The 18,406-nt window shown below is 38.6% G+C and overlaps 1 protein-coding gene across 7 annotated transcripts in view; it reads right to left on the bottom strand.

The window, feature by feature from the left end:
• Positions 1-6,306: 6,306 nt before the first annotated feature.
• TACC2 (transforming acidic coiled-coil containing protein 2) overlaps positions 6,307-18,406 on the bottom strand; it is a 226,270-nt gene continuing 214,170 nt past the window's right edge. For 3 of the 7 annotated variants that reach the window (XM_030569227.1, XM_030569229.1, XM_030569230.1), the window contains 4 exons: positions 13,075-13,235; positions 12,326-12,432; positions 10,686-10,806; positions 6,310-6,886 (listed from right to left, as the gene is read on the bottom strand). In XM_030569227.1, coding sequence (XP_030425087.1) covers positions 6,821-6,886; positions 10,686-10,806; positions 12,326-12,432; positions 13,075-13,235 — 455 coding nt within the window. In that variant the 3' untranslated portion in view covers positions 6,310-6,820. Of the gene's footprint in view, positions 6,887-10,685; positions 10,807-12,325; positions 12,433-13,074; positions 13,236-18,406 lie in introns of all 7 variants that reach the window. The other 4 variants (XM_030569226.1, XM_030569232.1, XM_030569225.1 and 1 more) reach the window with 3 other exon arrangements.

The raw sequence follows: 18,406 nt of genomic DNA, 5'->3' as shown, positions 1-18,406 counted from the left end.
TTTCAAATTTTTTATTTGGATTGAAATGTTCTATTGCAGCCTTGAATTAAAAGATTTCAGTATTGAGCCAGTCTGAGTGCCTGAAACTGTTTAGAAAATGACTGTAATCAAAGAGAAAATAACATACAGAGAAAGGGAGCGAAAGCTGTAGGGTTTGTCTGTTAAGCAAGGATTTGATTGGGGTTTGCCATTCTTACAGATGGTTACATTCTGGGAATCCGTGTCCCAGAAACACAATTCCAGAGTATGGGTTCTTTTCACTTGGAGGTGGACATAGCCTGACCACCTACTCCTCCCCAGATTGTCCATTTAATCACAACAGAGTTTCACCATCTATGAAAAGACTGGGAGAATGAGGAGGCCCAGTCTCTGCCTCTAGTGACCAAAGGAGATCTGGGGTATGTCTACACTGCAAACAAAGCAAAACAAGAAAGACCTGCAGCATCAAGTCTCAGAGTCTGGGTCAACTGACTAAAAATAGTAGTGTAGATATTTGGGCTCTGGCTGGAGCCCATGGTCTGAAACCTGGTGAGGGGGGTGGATCTCAGAGCCCAGGCTCCAGCTCAATGCTAAATGTCTACACTGCTATTTTTAGCCCCATTAGTATGAGCCCCACAAGATGAAGTCTGATGACCTGAGCTCTGAAACTCACTGCCATGGGTCTTTTTCACAGTGTAGATGAACCCTCAGTTCCATTTTGGTCTGCTATCGCAACAGGTAGAGATAAATGAGTGAGTCCACGTGAACCCACCTAGCCACTCCCACCTCCCAGGGAGGAGCCATAGATCTCCAAGGTAACGAAGGTCAGAGGCTAGGAGTAAAAACAAACCAAATTATTGTTCCAACTGATCCACTGATTCCATCTTTGGACTCTCACTGCCCGGAAAGCAAGAATCGATTCCCATAATCAGCCCCTGTCCTATTCATCCCCAACAGTTTGGGAGGAAGAATTAGCATCCCTAACAGCTGGAAATGGGTAGACAAACTTGACCCTAGATGAGGATAAAACTGGATGAAGTCCTTTATGTTTTACTTCCCATGGGGCCCCCAGAAATAGCCTAAGACCAGCCCGGCACACAGAATACCTCCCTGCCCATTTCCTCCGGATGGAAAATATTGACTTCTAGTGTCTGGTCTCACTGTGTTCTGAATGGAGATCAATTTTATATGGATTTTGCGTCTCTTCTCCCCACTACCAACTCAGTCAATGTCTATATCTAAAACCTGTTTAAGAAGTCTCCTCACTCCACAGACATCATCCATCATTTATTTATTTATATAGATACACAGGTTTAACATATACATTTGATTTCCAGTATTACAAAATATTAAATGTTACATGTATATAAAGGAAAATATGGTCCTTTAATGCTGAATAGCAGCAACTGAAGGAAATATCAGATAGATCCAGCTTGGCTAAAGGGCCTTCCCCAAATGCTAGCTTCAGCTGTTGGGTGAAAGGCAGCATGTATCTGAAGAATTAACAATCTCCCTTTTGTCTTCTTTTGTGAAATTTTTACAACTAACCAATATATACTTTTCCCCCCCTTTACTGTATTCAAAGACTATATCCTCTTAAGCAATGTAATCAGTAGGGATTCTTTCCAGACATTTTAGCAGAGGAAGTGATTGGCAATCCCAGTTTAAAGATGCAGTTTTGTTAACTAAGAAACATTATTAGACACTGCACAAATTTTATTCTCTCATTAAAGTATGTAGTGTATAAAGACATTACTTCTGACTATAGCTTCACTACTACAGAACTATCCCAAAATAAAGATAATAAACATTTAGCAGAATATAACAGTTTTAAGGAGCTGGATCAAAGTAATTCAAGCTAACAACAACATTAAACAACCCCAGATGATTTGCTAAATACCCTTTTAAACATGTTAGATTACGTTTGTGTGAATAGTCTTAGTAAATACTCTCAGCTGAGTTCCTTTGTGTTGCTGCAATCTTATTATTATTTAATATTTCTATTACTGTAGCTCCCAGGAGCCCTAGTCATGGAGCAGGACTCCATTGTGTGAGATGCTGTAAAAACACAAAACATTGTTTCTGCCCCAAAGAGCTTACAATCTAAGTATAAGACAAAAAACAACAGATGGGATAAGGACAGATGGGAGAGTAAAAGGAAACAATTAGGTAACATTGGTCAGCATGATCAGCAATACTTTCAAAGCAGATCAGAGTTACAATGTATCTTGAAGGTACAGCAGTGTCAGTGATTTTATGTAAAACAGGAATGAAGTCACATGGATTTTACAGTCATCCTGAATAAAACGAAGAGAGTTTTGTAGATGTCTGCAGACTCCTAATAAATAAATTATTGTTCTGCAATGATTTTCAACAAATTATTGAAGAAACAAAACTGGAAATCTAGTGAATTTTAAATTGTATTGTGAGTACAGTTGCAATTTGCCTAGTGAGTTCCATAAACACAAAGACCATTTTTTCCCAATGATTTTGTAAAGTTAGATCTCTAAATCCATATGACAAATATACCCTTAACTATAGCTATTGGACTTGAAGCACGAATTAACTCAGCAAAGTGCTATGGCCTGTGTTATGCAGATGGTCAGACCAGAAGATTACAATGGTCCTTTCTGGCCTTTAAAATCTATGAATATTAAGCACCTACATAAGTAGGTTGATATTCAGAGGTGCTGTGCATATGCTACTTCCGTATAAATTAATGGCAGCCTTGGTGCTCAGTACCTCTAAAGTCAAACCTCTAATATTAGGAGCTCATGTTTGAAATTTTTGGTCTGTATGTATAACAACTGATACTATCAGAAATACTACCAGGGCCTGGTCATTTCCCCACAGCAGACAATGGCAACAAGATTGGACTGTCATTGCTCACTCTCAACTTTGAGAGAAATGACACTGCTCTACGATGCTATGAGAATATTTTATGAAAGTACTAATAGGAAAGCATATTATAAAAAATATTATATTATTAAAATGTACACATGATGGATAGATTAGATATTTAGGTTGCTATGGCGCACACAATCGTTGCACTACTACTAATGCCTGCTGTTTATTTAGTGCCTTTCATCTTGAAGGATCCCAAAGTGCTTTATGCTTTACTGGACAAGCAAACTAATACACAAACTATTATAGTCTTAATCCTGTTCTCCACTGAAGTCAATGAGAGGAGAATCAGGCTCTATATACAGGGATCACTCCACACACTATTAAAATACATACATTTAGGACAGGAAGCAAAGAATACTATATCCAGTTGAAGTTGCAGAGGCCATTTAGATAAGCAGCATGTCGTTACTCAAGATATAATTTGGCTAGGACACTGGGATTAACTCCACTATCCTTAAATCTAGCGATACAGTAAGTTGATCTTTTGGAAGGAAGCCCACCAGTTGAAAACCATTTTGCAGATTAATGTTGTTTTGCTGTTTTATAGCAAGGTTCTCAGATTGTAACCTTGGTCTACAGAAAATATTCATAATGTAGAATCTTTACATACATTGCTCCCTCTCCCCCACCCCCACTTTGTTTTGATTGATTAATGTTAACGATGTTGAACCTTCTTTGAAGGATTGTTAGATACATTATGGTTGATTCAATTTTTCAATTATTTCTTTTTGAACATTTCAGTTTTTTTTAATTTACTTATGCCAACAATTCAAAAGCATTTCAAACAAGTAAATCCGTCTTTACCATGCTACAAGGCTGCTACTTGCAGCTAAGGTGGTAGTTTTTTTTCCTAGGTATAATATCACATTCATGTATAAAAATTCTGTAATGATGTGTATGCTCCATTGGAATATTATATATTATCCCTAGAAGCTCCTTAGGCCAAAGAGGGGACAGGAGAGGGAGGTCTGCCTACGCTGTGACTTAATCTTTATCTGCCACTGTACATTTCCCTCTGAGCCTCCATCTTTACATGCCAGACTGAACTACTCCCTTTCAGATATTTCTAACCTCCACTAATTGTTGTATTATATATGAGCAACATTCTTAGGACTGGTTAGTCATTTATTCTAAAAAGGCAGCCTTGTAGCATTGGTTTACTGGAGTTTTGTTGTGTTTTTCACTTCAAGTTAAACAGCAGATGCCACAACGCTGCAGAGACAAGGAGCGATAAGTGGCTTATGGAGATGGCGTTTCTTGAACCCCGGCTTTTGGCATTACAGTTGTTTGAATAACAACAATGAACGCTCACTCCAGGTGCTTTGGATCCATCCCTTCTTGCCCGTTCACAGAATGATTTGAATGAACAGGACTTCATCACACCACCTACAACAGAGCCACATTTAATCCAAAACATATCAAGAGGTTCAAATTTGCGTACTTGTTTCACTGTCGTATTAACATGAATCTAAATATCCAGTGATCAAACGTAATGAAGAGACAAGCATCATAAGAAGCAATCATTCTGATGCTATGGCATTTTTATAAGTATGAGTTTATAAGCATAAATTAATTAATTCCAACACTTGTTATTTTATCTCATCTACAATACTGCACATCTACATGGTGCATTATTATAGAGCATTAATAAGAAGAATTTAATAGCTACCTATATTACTATTTGTTACATTTCTGCTAATCCATAAATTATAAGAGTTAAGATTTATTAACAGAACTTAAAAAAACCACGTTTCTACTTATATTTTCTCAGCTCACGACTAGCCTCTTCTACCAAATTGGAAATTTAATTCTCACAGGTATCTCTTAACAGAAATTAATACATTTGATACTTTTTTATTACAATTTTGTAACTACTTACTTGCTTGACCTCTGATGACTGCACATGCATCTGAGAGCCCTGGACATTGCTGAGTGCCTTGTCTGTTACATTCTTCATCACTAGAACCTACACAAGTATAACATTGCAGTGCTTCGCCTGTCATTAAGAAAAATTACTTTATATAGGTATCGCTCCTGAGCTTGTTAAGATATTTTAAAAGCAATTGTTCAATTTCTTGGTTTTATTTCTATCTGAAGCAAACAATGAAAATGGCTAATTTAGTTACACTGAGCTTTTAACTTGAAATGTGTCAAAGGATTTTTCAAAAGCCAGTTAAGTTTTATTTCTCAGATTTGGATCTCAAGGTTACTTTTAAAGGCATACAATCCATATATTGCTTTAGTTTTGGTATTTTGCATGTAATAAGACATCTAAGATTATTTAATGTACTGTAATTGGCATCACACTTTTTTGTACAGTTAGGAAACTAATTCCACTAAAACAAACCGAAAGTATAATGTATCTTTTCATCTCTGTCTTCTTCAGTTTACAGTACTGTGAATAGAATACACACCCCAGATCTATAAACACCTACCTGTCACTATGGTACCAGGGCTAATTTTCTCCCAAAGTATCCATTCATTTGAAATATTAAGACTCATTCCTCCCAGTGCTGATACATAGTATAAACTGTACAGTAGTTTTAAAGGTAAGCATAAATTTGATAAGCACTTTAAACAACTGAATTAAAACATGCAAAAACAAGAAGGTGCTCTCACTGTCCACTGGGAAACATGCATTAAAATCTAATAATTGTGTTAGATAAAATTCTGCTGTTAGCCACATACACAAACTAATTTTATAGCACACAAATCCAATGAAAAACCAAGTCTGGAAAAGATTAATGACAAAGATGCTGCACTCTTTGCATGTGTCTGATATCAGAGACCATACATAGAATTGACTGAAATTACTTACTTTTGATTACAAAAAGCAAGCTGAGAAGAAACAGGCTGAAGATTGTCTTCATCATGGATATCCAAGAGATGTACCATTAGACAAAGAAAGCAGTTTGTCTGTCATTAAAGTCCTAATGCTTGTCTTACATACCTAATCCTCTATAGAGGATGACTTAGAGGATGAAGAGGTGTGCAGAATGCTACTTATCTGGCTTATTCTGGTTATACTTCTAACCAGATGTACTTGTCCATTTCTATAGGGCAAATTCTTAAAGTAATATCAGGAAGAAAATGTATTCATTACTTACTCTAAATATACTTAATAGAAGCCATCTCATAAAAATGAATCCTGCAACATGTTACTCATATGAATAGTCCCATTACACACCTGTGAAAGCGCTTTGCTGCGTCAGGATCAGAGTGCTCAGCACCTTGTAGAATTAAGGCCATGTGTACATGTCTACAGGGCCCAAATCTGCAAATACTTATGTATCTCAGTAACTTTACTCTTGTGAGCAGTCCCATTAAATACAATGGCACTGCTCAAGTGAGTAAAGCTACTCATATGTGTATTGCTTGAGCAGAAATGGCATGTTTCTGGCATTACATGTAGAGAAAGCACCAAGTAAAACAAGATCATGCTTATTTTCAAGTTTGAACGAAAAAATTTATTTACAATAGAGAATTTTATTTGAGACATGCATTTTTTTTCATTTTTCATTTTATTTTACAAATCAGCAAATGCAGATCAAGTTTACACTCCTTAAGGCAAGAGTCCCCATGCAAGTAATACATGTTTATATTAAATCCAAAAGACATCCAACATGGGAACTCATGTACGAAGGGAAGGCTAGGATCAGCAACTTGTAATTTATTAGAGAACTTGACCATCTCCCTGATACAGGAACTTTGAGATCAACTTGCTATGAAATATACTATGAAAATGCAAATGATAGCAAGAAATTCTGATAGTCATCTTAGTACTGCATACAATTAAATCAACTTTATTTAGAAAGAAAATACAGTAGTGCATACGAAAAAGTGAAAATACAACCTGTCCACATCAATATATGGACATCAGTGTGCCAATGGTCATATTGCACTCAATATTGAAGTCCAGAAATTTGGTTAAAAGTTAGCTTTTCCCCATTTTGGCAATGAGTTCATCACAAATCTTCGTTAATTCTTCTATCTCTTTATTCTAAAAAACAAACAAAACAAATTAACAGTGCAAAAATATCTTTTAAAATATAAACATTTAAACAAATATAAACATAAGGCATCTTTTGCATTTATTATTATGTGATTTTAGGAAAAAAAATCTTTTTCACCACAAATAACGAAAGATAGAAATGAATAGCACTGCAATCAATACAGCAGTGGCAATTTAGCGGGTCTAGGAGAGCGCTCTCACATTGATTTGTGTACTCCACCTCCCTGAGAAGCGTAAGGGAAGTTCGCAGGAGAGTGTCTCCTGTCGACACAGCGCAATGAAGATACTGCAGTAAATGGATACGGCAGTCTTCACATAACTGAAGTAGCATAACATAGATGGATTTACTGTGGTAGTGTAGACAAGCCCTCAGCCTCTGTTACTTCCGCATCCCCATATGGTCTGGCAACACTGCCAAAGCACGGTTCTTCTCTGAAAAGTAGCTAGGGGTCCTAGCTGACAGACAGCTAATAACTGTGACACTGCTAGTTCTGTAAATCCCAATAAATATGCGTGACTTTAAAAAAGGATAAAAGCTGGTGCAAGTACATGATTTAAAAACAAAGGAAATGTCAAACAAATAAAAAAAATTAACATTCTAAAAATTAACCACAATTCCTGTGCATTAAAAAACTTTTCAGTGAAAAGGAAATGGATATAGTTTAATCAAAGACTTACAGGAAAATACACAATTTGTAAGTCAGCATATAACACAGTGCATTTTATAATGAAGCATGTATGATACACACAATTTTCTCTCTCTGCTTTAGCCTGCAAATCATCATCATCAGGGGGTCATTTTTTGTGATTCTAAATTTTTTCAAACAGGTTAACTGCATTACTTTAGAGCAGTGTTTCCCAGACTGTGTTTGGAGGAACAATGGTGTTCCGCACAATGTGAATAGGTGTTCTGTGAAAGAATCGTAATTAAAAAAAAAAAAGGGGGGGGTTAATTTTTTTTTATTTTAAATTTGGCATATTTGAAGTGTAGTTTACAACTCTTTTTGAATGACTATAATTAACATAAAACTCTTTTTCCAGTTATTGATAGATCTCATATTGAATATCATGGTGTAAAGAGAATGCGGCATGCAAGCATGTTGACGTCTACCCCTTTCGGGCATGTTTCAGTTAGTGACATCGTACCTCTTCCGCTCGAGGCTGTGTGAACTGCAGTGGTATGCACACACCATTCTCTTTATGCCATGTTGAATATAACATATTCACTCAGCACGTTCAAACCTGTGGGTCTTTACCATGTGTGCGATAAGCACAACTAAACTAGCTTCGCGCAAAACAATATAAATATTTGTGACAAACAAAATTTGACAAAAATCAGTATTTCTAAATATTGTTACTAAACCTAATCACCATGGATTTGTGGCTAAAAGAAGGACTTTGAAATGAAAAGCAAGTTCTTCTGGTACTCCAACTGTGGCTGAAATAAATGAGCAAAATATTGTGATACTTCAAAGTGAGGATGCACAATCGCAGTCTTTTGTTGCCGAAAAATCTGTTAGTACTAGTGAGTTATCCAAGGTGAAAGAATTTCTACCGAAGTATATCAAAAAACAAGACGAAGCAGGTGTTAAAAGACAGAAACAAAAGTATGATGAAAGTTATTTGTCTTTCGGTTTTACATGTGTTGGAAATAAAGATGTTCCTGATGCGCAGTGCGTCGTGTGCAACAAAATACTAGCAGACAGTTCACTGGCTCCTGCTAAACTTCGTAGGCATTTGGAAACCAAGCATGCTGAATACAAAGACAAAGATATATGTTTTTTCAAGAGGCAGCATGACTCACTTGGAAATTGTAAACTTTTGATGATTAAAATTGCTAAAACAGACAACAAAAGTGCAACGGAGGCATCTTCTCGAGTAAGTTACTGTATAGTGCTTGCCAGAGAAGCTCACACTACTGGGGAAACACTTATCAAGCCTTGCACGAAAGATATAACAACATGCAGGTTGAGCGAGCAGTCTGGTAAAAAAATCGATGCTGTACAGTTGTCAGATAATACTGTTGCATGCCATATTAAAGATCTTGCCGATGACATAGAAAAAGAGCTAGTTTGCTGACTGAAAATTTGCCATGAGTATTCATTGCAGCTAGATGAGTCCACTGACGTTTCAGGACTTGCTGTGCTACCAGTATTTGTCCGATATAGATTTAATAATATTATTGAAGAGGATCTGCTCTTATGTGAATCTCTGCAAAGCAACATGACTAGAGAAGAAATATTCAACCGCATCAAAAATTTCATCAGAAAGCATGAAATTAGTTGGGAAAAATGTATTGATGTATGTACTGACGATGCTCTGGCAATGATTGGGAAGATGAAGGCAGCTGTAACACAAATCATAAGTGTGGCACCAGAAAGCACTAAGAGTCATTGTATTCTACACAGACAGGCACTTGCAGTTAAAAAAATACCAGCATATCTGAAAAACATGCTCGATGAAGCAGCACAAATTATCAATGTTGTCAAATCTCAACCACTACAATCCAGGTTATTTAAAATTTTGTGCGAGGAAATGGGTAGTCAGCACAAAACGCTTCTTTTACATACAGAAGTGAGGTGGCTATCCAGAGGGAAAGTGCTTGTGAGGCTTTTTGAGCTTCATAGTGAACTACTGGTATTCTTCACTTCAGATAATTCAGGATGAAAATTTAATGACTGTATGACAAATTCCTCATGGCTAATGAGACTTGCGTATCTTGCAGATATTTTTGCAAAATTAAATAAAATTAATCTGTCGCTGCAAGGAATGAATGTGACCATTTTTACTACAATGGATAAAATTTCATTGTTAAAAAAGAAACTGGAGTTCTGGGCATCTTCTGTAGAACAGAATAACTTTGACTGCTTCCCTATAGTACATGAATTTCTGACTGAAATAAATTCTACAGTCCATGAAGAAGCTTCCAGCACCATTTTACAGCACTTACGTGACTTGCAGGCCTCTTTATTAGAATATTTTCCTACAACTACTGATGATAATGCTTTGGTTTGAAATCCGTTTGTAAATACAGCCAAACTAGTTGGCTTTACTGCGCATGATTATGAAAGCTTAATTGACTTAATTTCTGACTCTGATTTGAAACAAAAGTTTAAGGATCTTCCGCTGAATAATTTTTGGAGCAGCCTAATAGAAGAGTACTCTAGTGTGGCGAAACGTGCAGTTCAAGTGCTCCTTCCTTTTGCAACAACTTATTTGTGTGAGACGGGATTTTCGTACTATACTGCAACAAAAACCAAATATAGGAATAGACTTGATGCTGTGCCTGACATGAGGATTCAATTTTCCAGCATTATCCCTAATATTAAGTGAATTTGTGACAAAAACACAGAAACACCAATACCATTAAATCCAAATTTGTATTTCTGTTTATAAAAATAGATATTCCAAGTAAAAATCTAATTTGTTTGGTGTTTGTGTATATATAAAAACAGGTTTTTCAAAGTAGAACACTGTTTTTAATTTTGACTCTTGCACTTGATTTTTGTACTACTTTATACACACTTTCCAGTTAGAAATTGTTAATTCAAGTTATTTTAAATTTGTATTTTTACTTTGTTTTATAAAATAAAATATATTTGAGCATAAATAATGCAATTTTTTTATTTGAAAATGAAAAAAGACTATAAAATCATGTTATAAGTGTTCCGTAATAGGCTAAAAAGTGTCCCGTGGCCAAAAAAGTTTGGGAAACTGTTTTAGAGCAACTGATGCTGGCAAACTGCATCACTGTAACTGAGTTTTAGTACAGAAATGCTTAAATTACCTTTTGTTCCAGTGTTCTTTCCAATGCATCCACTTTCAGCTGCTCTTTACGGAGACTGGCCTGATATGCTGCTTGTTCTTGTTGAGCCTTGCCTCGGACTTGTGCAATTTCAGCATTGGCTCTATAGAAATACAGGTTGCTCTGGTGAATGTTAATTCTTGCAAAGGAGAGGACTAAGGCTAACAACAGCTAAAATAGATGTGGCGGATGAATCTGGATGGGCAGTTGCTGGGCACCACTTTGAATGTACCCTTGAAACTTTATAGCCACCTTTCACTAAGATAAGAAGATATTTCTGTCTCATTACTTCGGCCGTCCCTTAAATAGAGACTGTGAAGCTCTTTTTATCAACTGTTTCATGCAGAGTTAACTGTTCTAGTGCCACAAAACTGATTTCACTTGAAGCTCTTTATAAGCCTCTGACCATGACCATCTCTGATTTCCATGGACTAGACAAAGTTGGGAGAGCACTGGAGAAGTGAACCCAAATGTCACTTCATTTTCAACACAGATCAATTTTAGTATTAACATTTTGGAAATATCTCATGTGTGTCTTAGTTCAGATAATGATCATAAGACTTAAACGTAAGTGGGCACTAGGAACACTTAGAGCTTGGCTATACTTGCGAGTTACAGCACATTAAAGGAGCCCCGGGCGCACTAGCTCACAACCCATCCACACTGGCAAGGCACGTAGAGCGCTCTGAATCCATCACTAGAGCACTTCTGGTACTCCACCTCAGAGTGTAGAATAACATTCGTAGCGCCCCGCTGGAGTGCCCCAGTGTCAGTGTGAATGAGATGTTGCATTACTGCACTCCGATCAGCCTCTGGAAATGTCCCATAATCCCCTTATGTCAAGTGGCCACTCTTGTTATTGTTTTGGATATGCCCTTTGAAAGCTCCATTTGACAGCCGGCATGCTTATCTGCTCTGAGACAAAGCAACCATTACTGTGGAATGCTGTGTGTGTGGTGCGGGATGGGGTGGGGATCTGCTGCTGTCTGAACTTACAAGACATGTTGACATGCTCTCAGCCCCCCAAAAACCCAGTTTCTCTCCCCCTACATACTCTCCCTGTCACACTCACCCCACCCCCCTCATTTGAAAAGCACATTGCAGCCACTTGGACTGCTCTCTGTGGCTGTTGCAAGAGCTGCTAATGTGGCCACGCCAGTGCGCTGTCAGTGTGGACAGACTACAGCGCTGTACGAAGGCTGGTTTAACTCAAAACGCTCTACATCTGCAAGTGTAGCCATGCCCTTACTTGATCTTACCAAACTAGCAAGGAAACCACCTGAAGCTGTCTGTCTTAGGAGGAGGCCCTTCATGTAGTCCATTTCACAGAGCACCATTATAGTTTGCCAACTGGTTTTGCCTTGATCTCAGCGACCAGTTAGCATAGTGTTGGTGATTAGTGCTCACTTGTGGCCAAGGATTTACCCCCCTTCCCCACAGAAAAAAATAAAGAAAAGCTATTGGTGATTTATTAGCCCAGGCCCTCCCCATCTCAGATGAACATGTACTTAGTAAGGTAAAATAGAGGCATACAGTGCTGCAAGTTATAAAATATTAGGCCTCTCTATTGAGGATGTTCCTGTAATCTAAACACCTGAAAAGGTAAATACTCAAGCAATTACCTGTCCAGTTTTTCTTCAGCATGAACTTTGAGTGCTTGGTACCTCTGTTCCTCTTTCTTTACTCGTGATAAATACTCCTGTGCACATTTCTTTAACACTTCTTCATTCTTAAATGAGCAGATTGAAGTGTCAATGGCATATCAGTAAACAAGGTGACAGTTTTCAGTCTGTGCTGGTGAAATTACAGGATTTAAACTCCTGTAGCAATATATTGCTACACACACACACACATCATCATCATCTGAGGCAATATTTTTTGAGCCAAAATGTTATAATACTGCATTTCGCATGTTGTACTTGAGTGAAATTATTTGTTTTACAGGTTTGGGATCCCCACAGCCCTAAGCCCTGTACAAACTTATAAGAAGACATGGTCTTCAATCAGAAGAACTTATAGACAGAATGCTAGCTATGCGTGAGCTATCTCTTAATAAACAGATAATTCAAATCACCATTATCACAATATATACTGCAGTTGCTCTGTAGCATATACGAAGTTGTTCTTCAATAATACTCTGATACTTCTGGAGCTATTCCCTCATAATCAAGCATAAACACCTACATACATCCATACATACATCCCCCCGCTCCCTCATTACAATCTAATGTCAATTTGTAACTTGGACAAAAGACACAAAACAATGACAGTAGCTAAAGGTAAGCAATATTTGTATATACCTATAAGAGAGTTTCTTTAGTTTTTTGGAAGGAGGAGAGTTTAAACCGCACTATCTTTAACTGTGACTTACTTTCCGAAATCCCTCCAGAACCTCTTTCATTTTCTCATATCTCCTAAAAAGGTCTGCCAGTGATTTCTCCACAGAGTTCAGGTCTGCCAAAGCTTGTTCCTTCTCCACTATTAGCTGCTGGACAGTATGATGGGAGACAGATTTCTCTCTCTGTTCATCCTCTGTAAAAAAGCAATAGTATAGAATGGGTTATGTTAAGAACACTGAAGCCTGGTCTACACTACGCGTTTAAACCGATTTTAGCAGTGTTAAACCGATTTAACGCTGTACTCATCCACACAAGGCCCTTTATATCGATATAAAGGGCTCTTTAAATCGGTTTCTGTACTCCTCCCTAACGAGAGGAGTAGCGCTAAAATCGGTATTACCATATCGGATTAAGGTTAGTGTGGCTGCAAACTGACAGTATTGGCCTCCGGGCGGTATCCCACAGTGTACCATTGTAACCGCTCTGGACAGCAATCCGAACTCAGATGCACTGGCCAGGTAAACAGGAAAAGCCCTGCAAATTTTTGAATTGCATTTCCTGTTTGCCCAGCGTGGAGCTCTGATCAGCACGGGTGACCATGCAGTCCCAAATCCAAAAAGAGCTCCAGCGTGGACGGTACGGGAGATACTGGATCTGATCACTGTATGGGGAGACAAATCTGTTCTATCAGAGCTCCATTACAGAAGACGAAATGTCAAAGCATTTGAAAAAAATCTCCAGGCCATGATACAGAGTCCACAGCACAGAGCTGCATGACAAGCGTAATGGGAAGCCAAAGAATCAAATGGACGCTCATGGAGGGAGGGAGGGGGGACTGAGGACTCCAGCTATCCCACAGTCCCCAGCAGTCTCCGAAAAGTATTTGCATTCTTGGCTGAGCTCCCAATGACTGTAGGGTCAAACACATTGTCCAGGGTGGTTCAGGGTATAGCTCGTCAATGTACCCCCTCCCCCCGCCGTGAAAGAAAAGGGAAAAAAAACACTGCCACGGTAGCCCAGGAAGGTTTGGGGAGGAGGGAAGCAATGGGTGGGGTTGCTGCAGGGGCACCCCCTAGAATGCCATGCAGCTCATCATTTCTGCGGGATCTGACATGGAGCGGCTGTGCTCTCTGGTTCTCTGATACATTGGTTCTCTAGTACAGTTGCCCCATATTCTAGGCAGGACTGACACTATTTTTAGATACTATAAAGGAGAGAATGACCCGGGGGGTCATTCCCATTTTTGTCTTTGCGCCCCCGGCCGACCTCAGCCAGGGGCACCCATGACAGCAGCAGACGGTACAGAACGACTGATAACCATCTCTGCTGTCATGCAAAGGCAAATGAATGCTGCTATGTAGCGCTGCAGTATCACCTCTGTCAGCGGCATCCAGTACACATACAGTGACAGTAAAAAAAAAAAAAAAGCTGAAAGGGCTCCATGGTTGCTGTGCTATGGCGTCTGCCAGGGCAATCCAGTGAAAAAGGGCGCGAAATGATTGTCTGCCGTTGCTTTCCCGGAGGAAGGAATGACTGACAACATTTACCCAGAACCACCCGCGACAATGATTTTTGCCCCATCAGGCACTGGGATCTCAACCCAGAATTCCAAGGGGCGGGGGAGACTGCGGGAACTATGGGATAGCTACGGGATAGCTACCCACAGTGAAATCGACGCTAGCCTCGGACCATGGTGTCATAAACAGATAGCTAAGGGTTAATGTTCTTTTACCTGTAAAGGGGTAACACCAGTAACCTGAAACACCTGACCAGAGGACCAATCAGGAAACGAGACTTTTTCAAATCTGGGTGGAGGGAAGTTTTGGGTGTGAGTTCTTTGTCCTTTGTCTTGTGTCTGTGCCCTCTCGGCTCTGAGAGTGATTTCTCTATCTCCAGCTTTCTAATCTTCTGTTTCCAAGTTGTAAGTACAAAGATAGTAAGACAATAGGGTTATATTGTTTTTTTTTTATTTACGTGTGTAGTTGCTGGAGTGTTTTGAATTGTATTCTTTTTGGATAAGGCTGTTTATTCACTATTTTTTCTTAAGCAATTGACCCTGTATATTTTCACCTTATACAGAGACTATTTTTAATGTATTTTTCTTTCTTTTTATAAAGCTTTCTTTTTAAGACCTGTTGGAGTTTTTCTTTAGTGGGGACTCCAGGGAATTGAGTCTGCAGCTCACCAGGGAATTGGTGGGAGGAAGAAGTCAGGGGGAAAATCTCTTTGTGTTAGAGTTACTAAGCCTGACTTTGCATACCCTCTGGGTGAGGGGGGAGAGATTAGATCTATTGGTACTTGTGTTTCCAGGACTGGAAGCAGGGAATCTCCTAGGGTCGTCCAGGGAGGGGAGCCTGGGAGGAAGTAACCAGGAAACAAGGGGAGGGGGTTATTTCCCTTTGTTGTAGGACTCAAGGCATCTGAGTCTGGGGGTCCCCCAGGGAAGGTTTTGGGGAGACCACAGTGAGCTAGGCACTGTATAATTCCTGGCTGGTGGCAGCTTTACCAGGTCCAAGCTAGTAACTAAGCTTGGAGGTTTTCATGCTAACACCCATATTTTGGACGCTAAGATCCAGATCTGGGAAAAAATGTTATGACACATGGACGCACATCACCGAATTAATGTGCTTAGTGTGGCTCGACTTTATACAATATGTTTTACAAAACCAGTTTATGTAAAATCGGAACAATCCCGTAGTGTAGATGTACCCTGAATGACTATCACCTGTAGCTTTTATGATACTCTGCTGTATAGCTTGTAATAATAGTGAAGTGTTCGTACTGGATCCAGAAAAGGCATTATACAGAGACATAATCCTGTGCTCAGTATAATTTCTCTAGTTATAGTAGGTTTTATTTTTTGACGTGAGAAACAAATGTGATCATATCTTGACACTGGTGATTTATATAGCTTTGAACTCAGTTGTTCACGTTAAAGAAAGAGAGGCTGGATTCTCCCTTTTTGCACCAAAGAGGAGCTAGCCGTAAATAAATTAACTTTCCGGATGATATTGATATGTGGCATACATTATTTGTAATGCTCAATCTTAATGCCTCCTGGCATGGTGATTAATTCAATACAAACTGCTGGCTTCATTTAATTACTCTTGAGAAATTAGGCCTTCAGTTTATGTAGAACTGAGAAATGATTTTGCTGTGTATTGTAGGCCAATGCAAGTCAGGAAACTTGGCACCAGATTTATATTTTCTAAGTTCAGCTCTATGATAAACATAGGAGTCAAGTATAACAGCATCTTTTTTGATCTTCTCATCTCTGTAACTTCAAAACCAGGAATGAAGTCAGGGAAGAGCCTGATTCTATACAAAATATTCCACCGCTCTTTTCTCCAGGTGATGACTCAAGAGATAAACTGGCACCTCTTTGCAAATATAGAAGGAAAGCTCTGAAATTCTGTTTATTTAAATGCTTCACTTTTCATACCACAAGCTACAATTCCAACGTTCCATATTTCACAGTCCATTCTGAATAGTTACACATTGTAAAGAAAACACCACTGTGAAAGATAATTTTATACTGTTTTCTTAAATCTGTTATGGAAGTTTAGATGAGGTAACAAGTTCTCTTGCAACTTTCCAATGCGTTTTTTACACAAACCATTTAGCCCTATTGTGTTCTCAGATATGACACAGAGTTCAATTTTTAATTTGAATTGAGGCTGTAGTTTGAAATTAACTTTTTGAAGTGCAGTTCAACTTGGAAACGTGACGACATAGAAATGGCACTCTCATACTCGGATCATCTGCTCCTCCTGGGTATTTAGAGGTTTCTACTGCTTATTTTGTTAGCCCTGCTGAGCCAATGCAGTTGAGAGAAAATGAACTGGTTTTCCATCTTGTCCATCAACTGAATATGGTTTTCAAAGTTCCAATCAGCACATTTGTGCAAACTCACTGACAGCACTGGCATTAAACAAGTGTGGCTGAGGGCATAATTTGGCCTGAAAACATTTTTTTATTACGGGTGATGTATGAGATGCAAAACCAGAGTGGTTCTCACGGTGAGTGAGCTAGCATGGGAACTAAAATAACATTCTTTCATTTCTAAACTGTACACATCTGATAAGGAGAAACCATTGAGAAACACTGAACTCTACAACACCATGTCACTTCTCAGAGTTTCCCTTTAATAATATTTTAGAAAACACTGTTAAGGAATTCTAAGTACTTGTTTCAACTGTGATCTCTAAAAGAAATGCTGTGAATATCTATAGGCACAAGGGAATAAAGGGGGAACCAGTTCCATTTTTCATCCCTCATTTATTTTCCTAGTCTTCTCAGGAGTCTTCTGCTGAAGTCCCATCATAATGTTAGTTTTTATTTGGTTTTTTTTTTAAGAATCACATGCCACTTAAGGCCCTGATCCTGAAACAGATCTGCAGGTACAGGCCCATTTTCCTGCACCAAATCTCACCTCCTTATGATTCCATGCAGGAATAAGGATCCATATGTGTGGAACTGTTTGCAGGATCGAACCCTTAATGTACATGCAAGAAAATTTTTTTTTCCTTTTTCAGTGTCAGCAATTACACTAATCCCCTATGATATTTCAGTGACTCCCTTCTTCCATTTCTAGGGCAATCTGCACTGTAAAGAATTCACCACACACGGTGACACACCTCTTCACATTCATAAAAGAAGCTCCTTTCCCTCCACCTTCTTGAATCTTGACAACCTTCCCTATATCAAGAAGGGATGGACCAGCTCCCACCAAAGCTGATCACCACTCCCTCCCCCCATTAGTTGGCCAGTGGAGATTAGAAGAGAGTGACATTTGGCGTTCACTTCATCTCCTTCATGTCTTGCATGCTGTCCCTGTCATGCCTTCATCTGGCCAGGTCCCAAACTTAGATCCCAAAGAAGGAGAGGAATTATTTAGGTGGTACAAGGCAGTATTGGATAAAATTATAAGGAAAATGTAGACTATCAGGACAAAGCTTCCTGACCGCAAGCTCTAGGAAACTTAAGAACAGTATCCTAAAGGAAATGCTGAAAGCCACATTGCTTGAGATATTTTAAACAAGGTTGGACAAAGTGTGAATATACATTATGGACACTAATCCAGCATGGCCTGGGGTGAGATTGGAAGACATAAAAGATATTTTCTATCACTTAAATTCAGTGACTTCCTTGCTCAGTAGTACTGTGAAACTAATAATAAAGTGCCAGCAAAATCCCAGTTAGACAATTATAAATAAATATTTATAGACAAGCTGAAATAATTCCTTACTTAAAATGACTTCCCCATCACTTGAACATACTGTCCACAATTCACAAATACGAAAATCTTCCTTTAGTCTTAAAAATGATATTTTTATTGAAAGAACCAGAGAAAAACAGATACTA

Source organism: Gopherus evgoodei, chromosome 7 (assembly GCF_007399415.2).
Source record: "Gopherus evgoodei ecotype Sinaloan lineage chromosome 7, rGopEvg1_v1.p, whole genome shotgun sequence".
NCBI classification, from domain to species: domain Eukaryota; kingdom Metazoa; phylum Chordata; order Testudines; family Testudinidae; genus Gopherus; species Gopherus evgoodei.
Note: the sequence above shows the minus strand (reverse complement) of the source record. Positions and strands in the feature narration are given on the sequence as shown.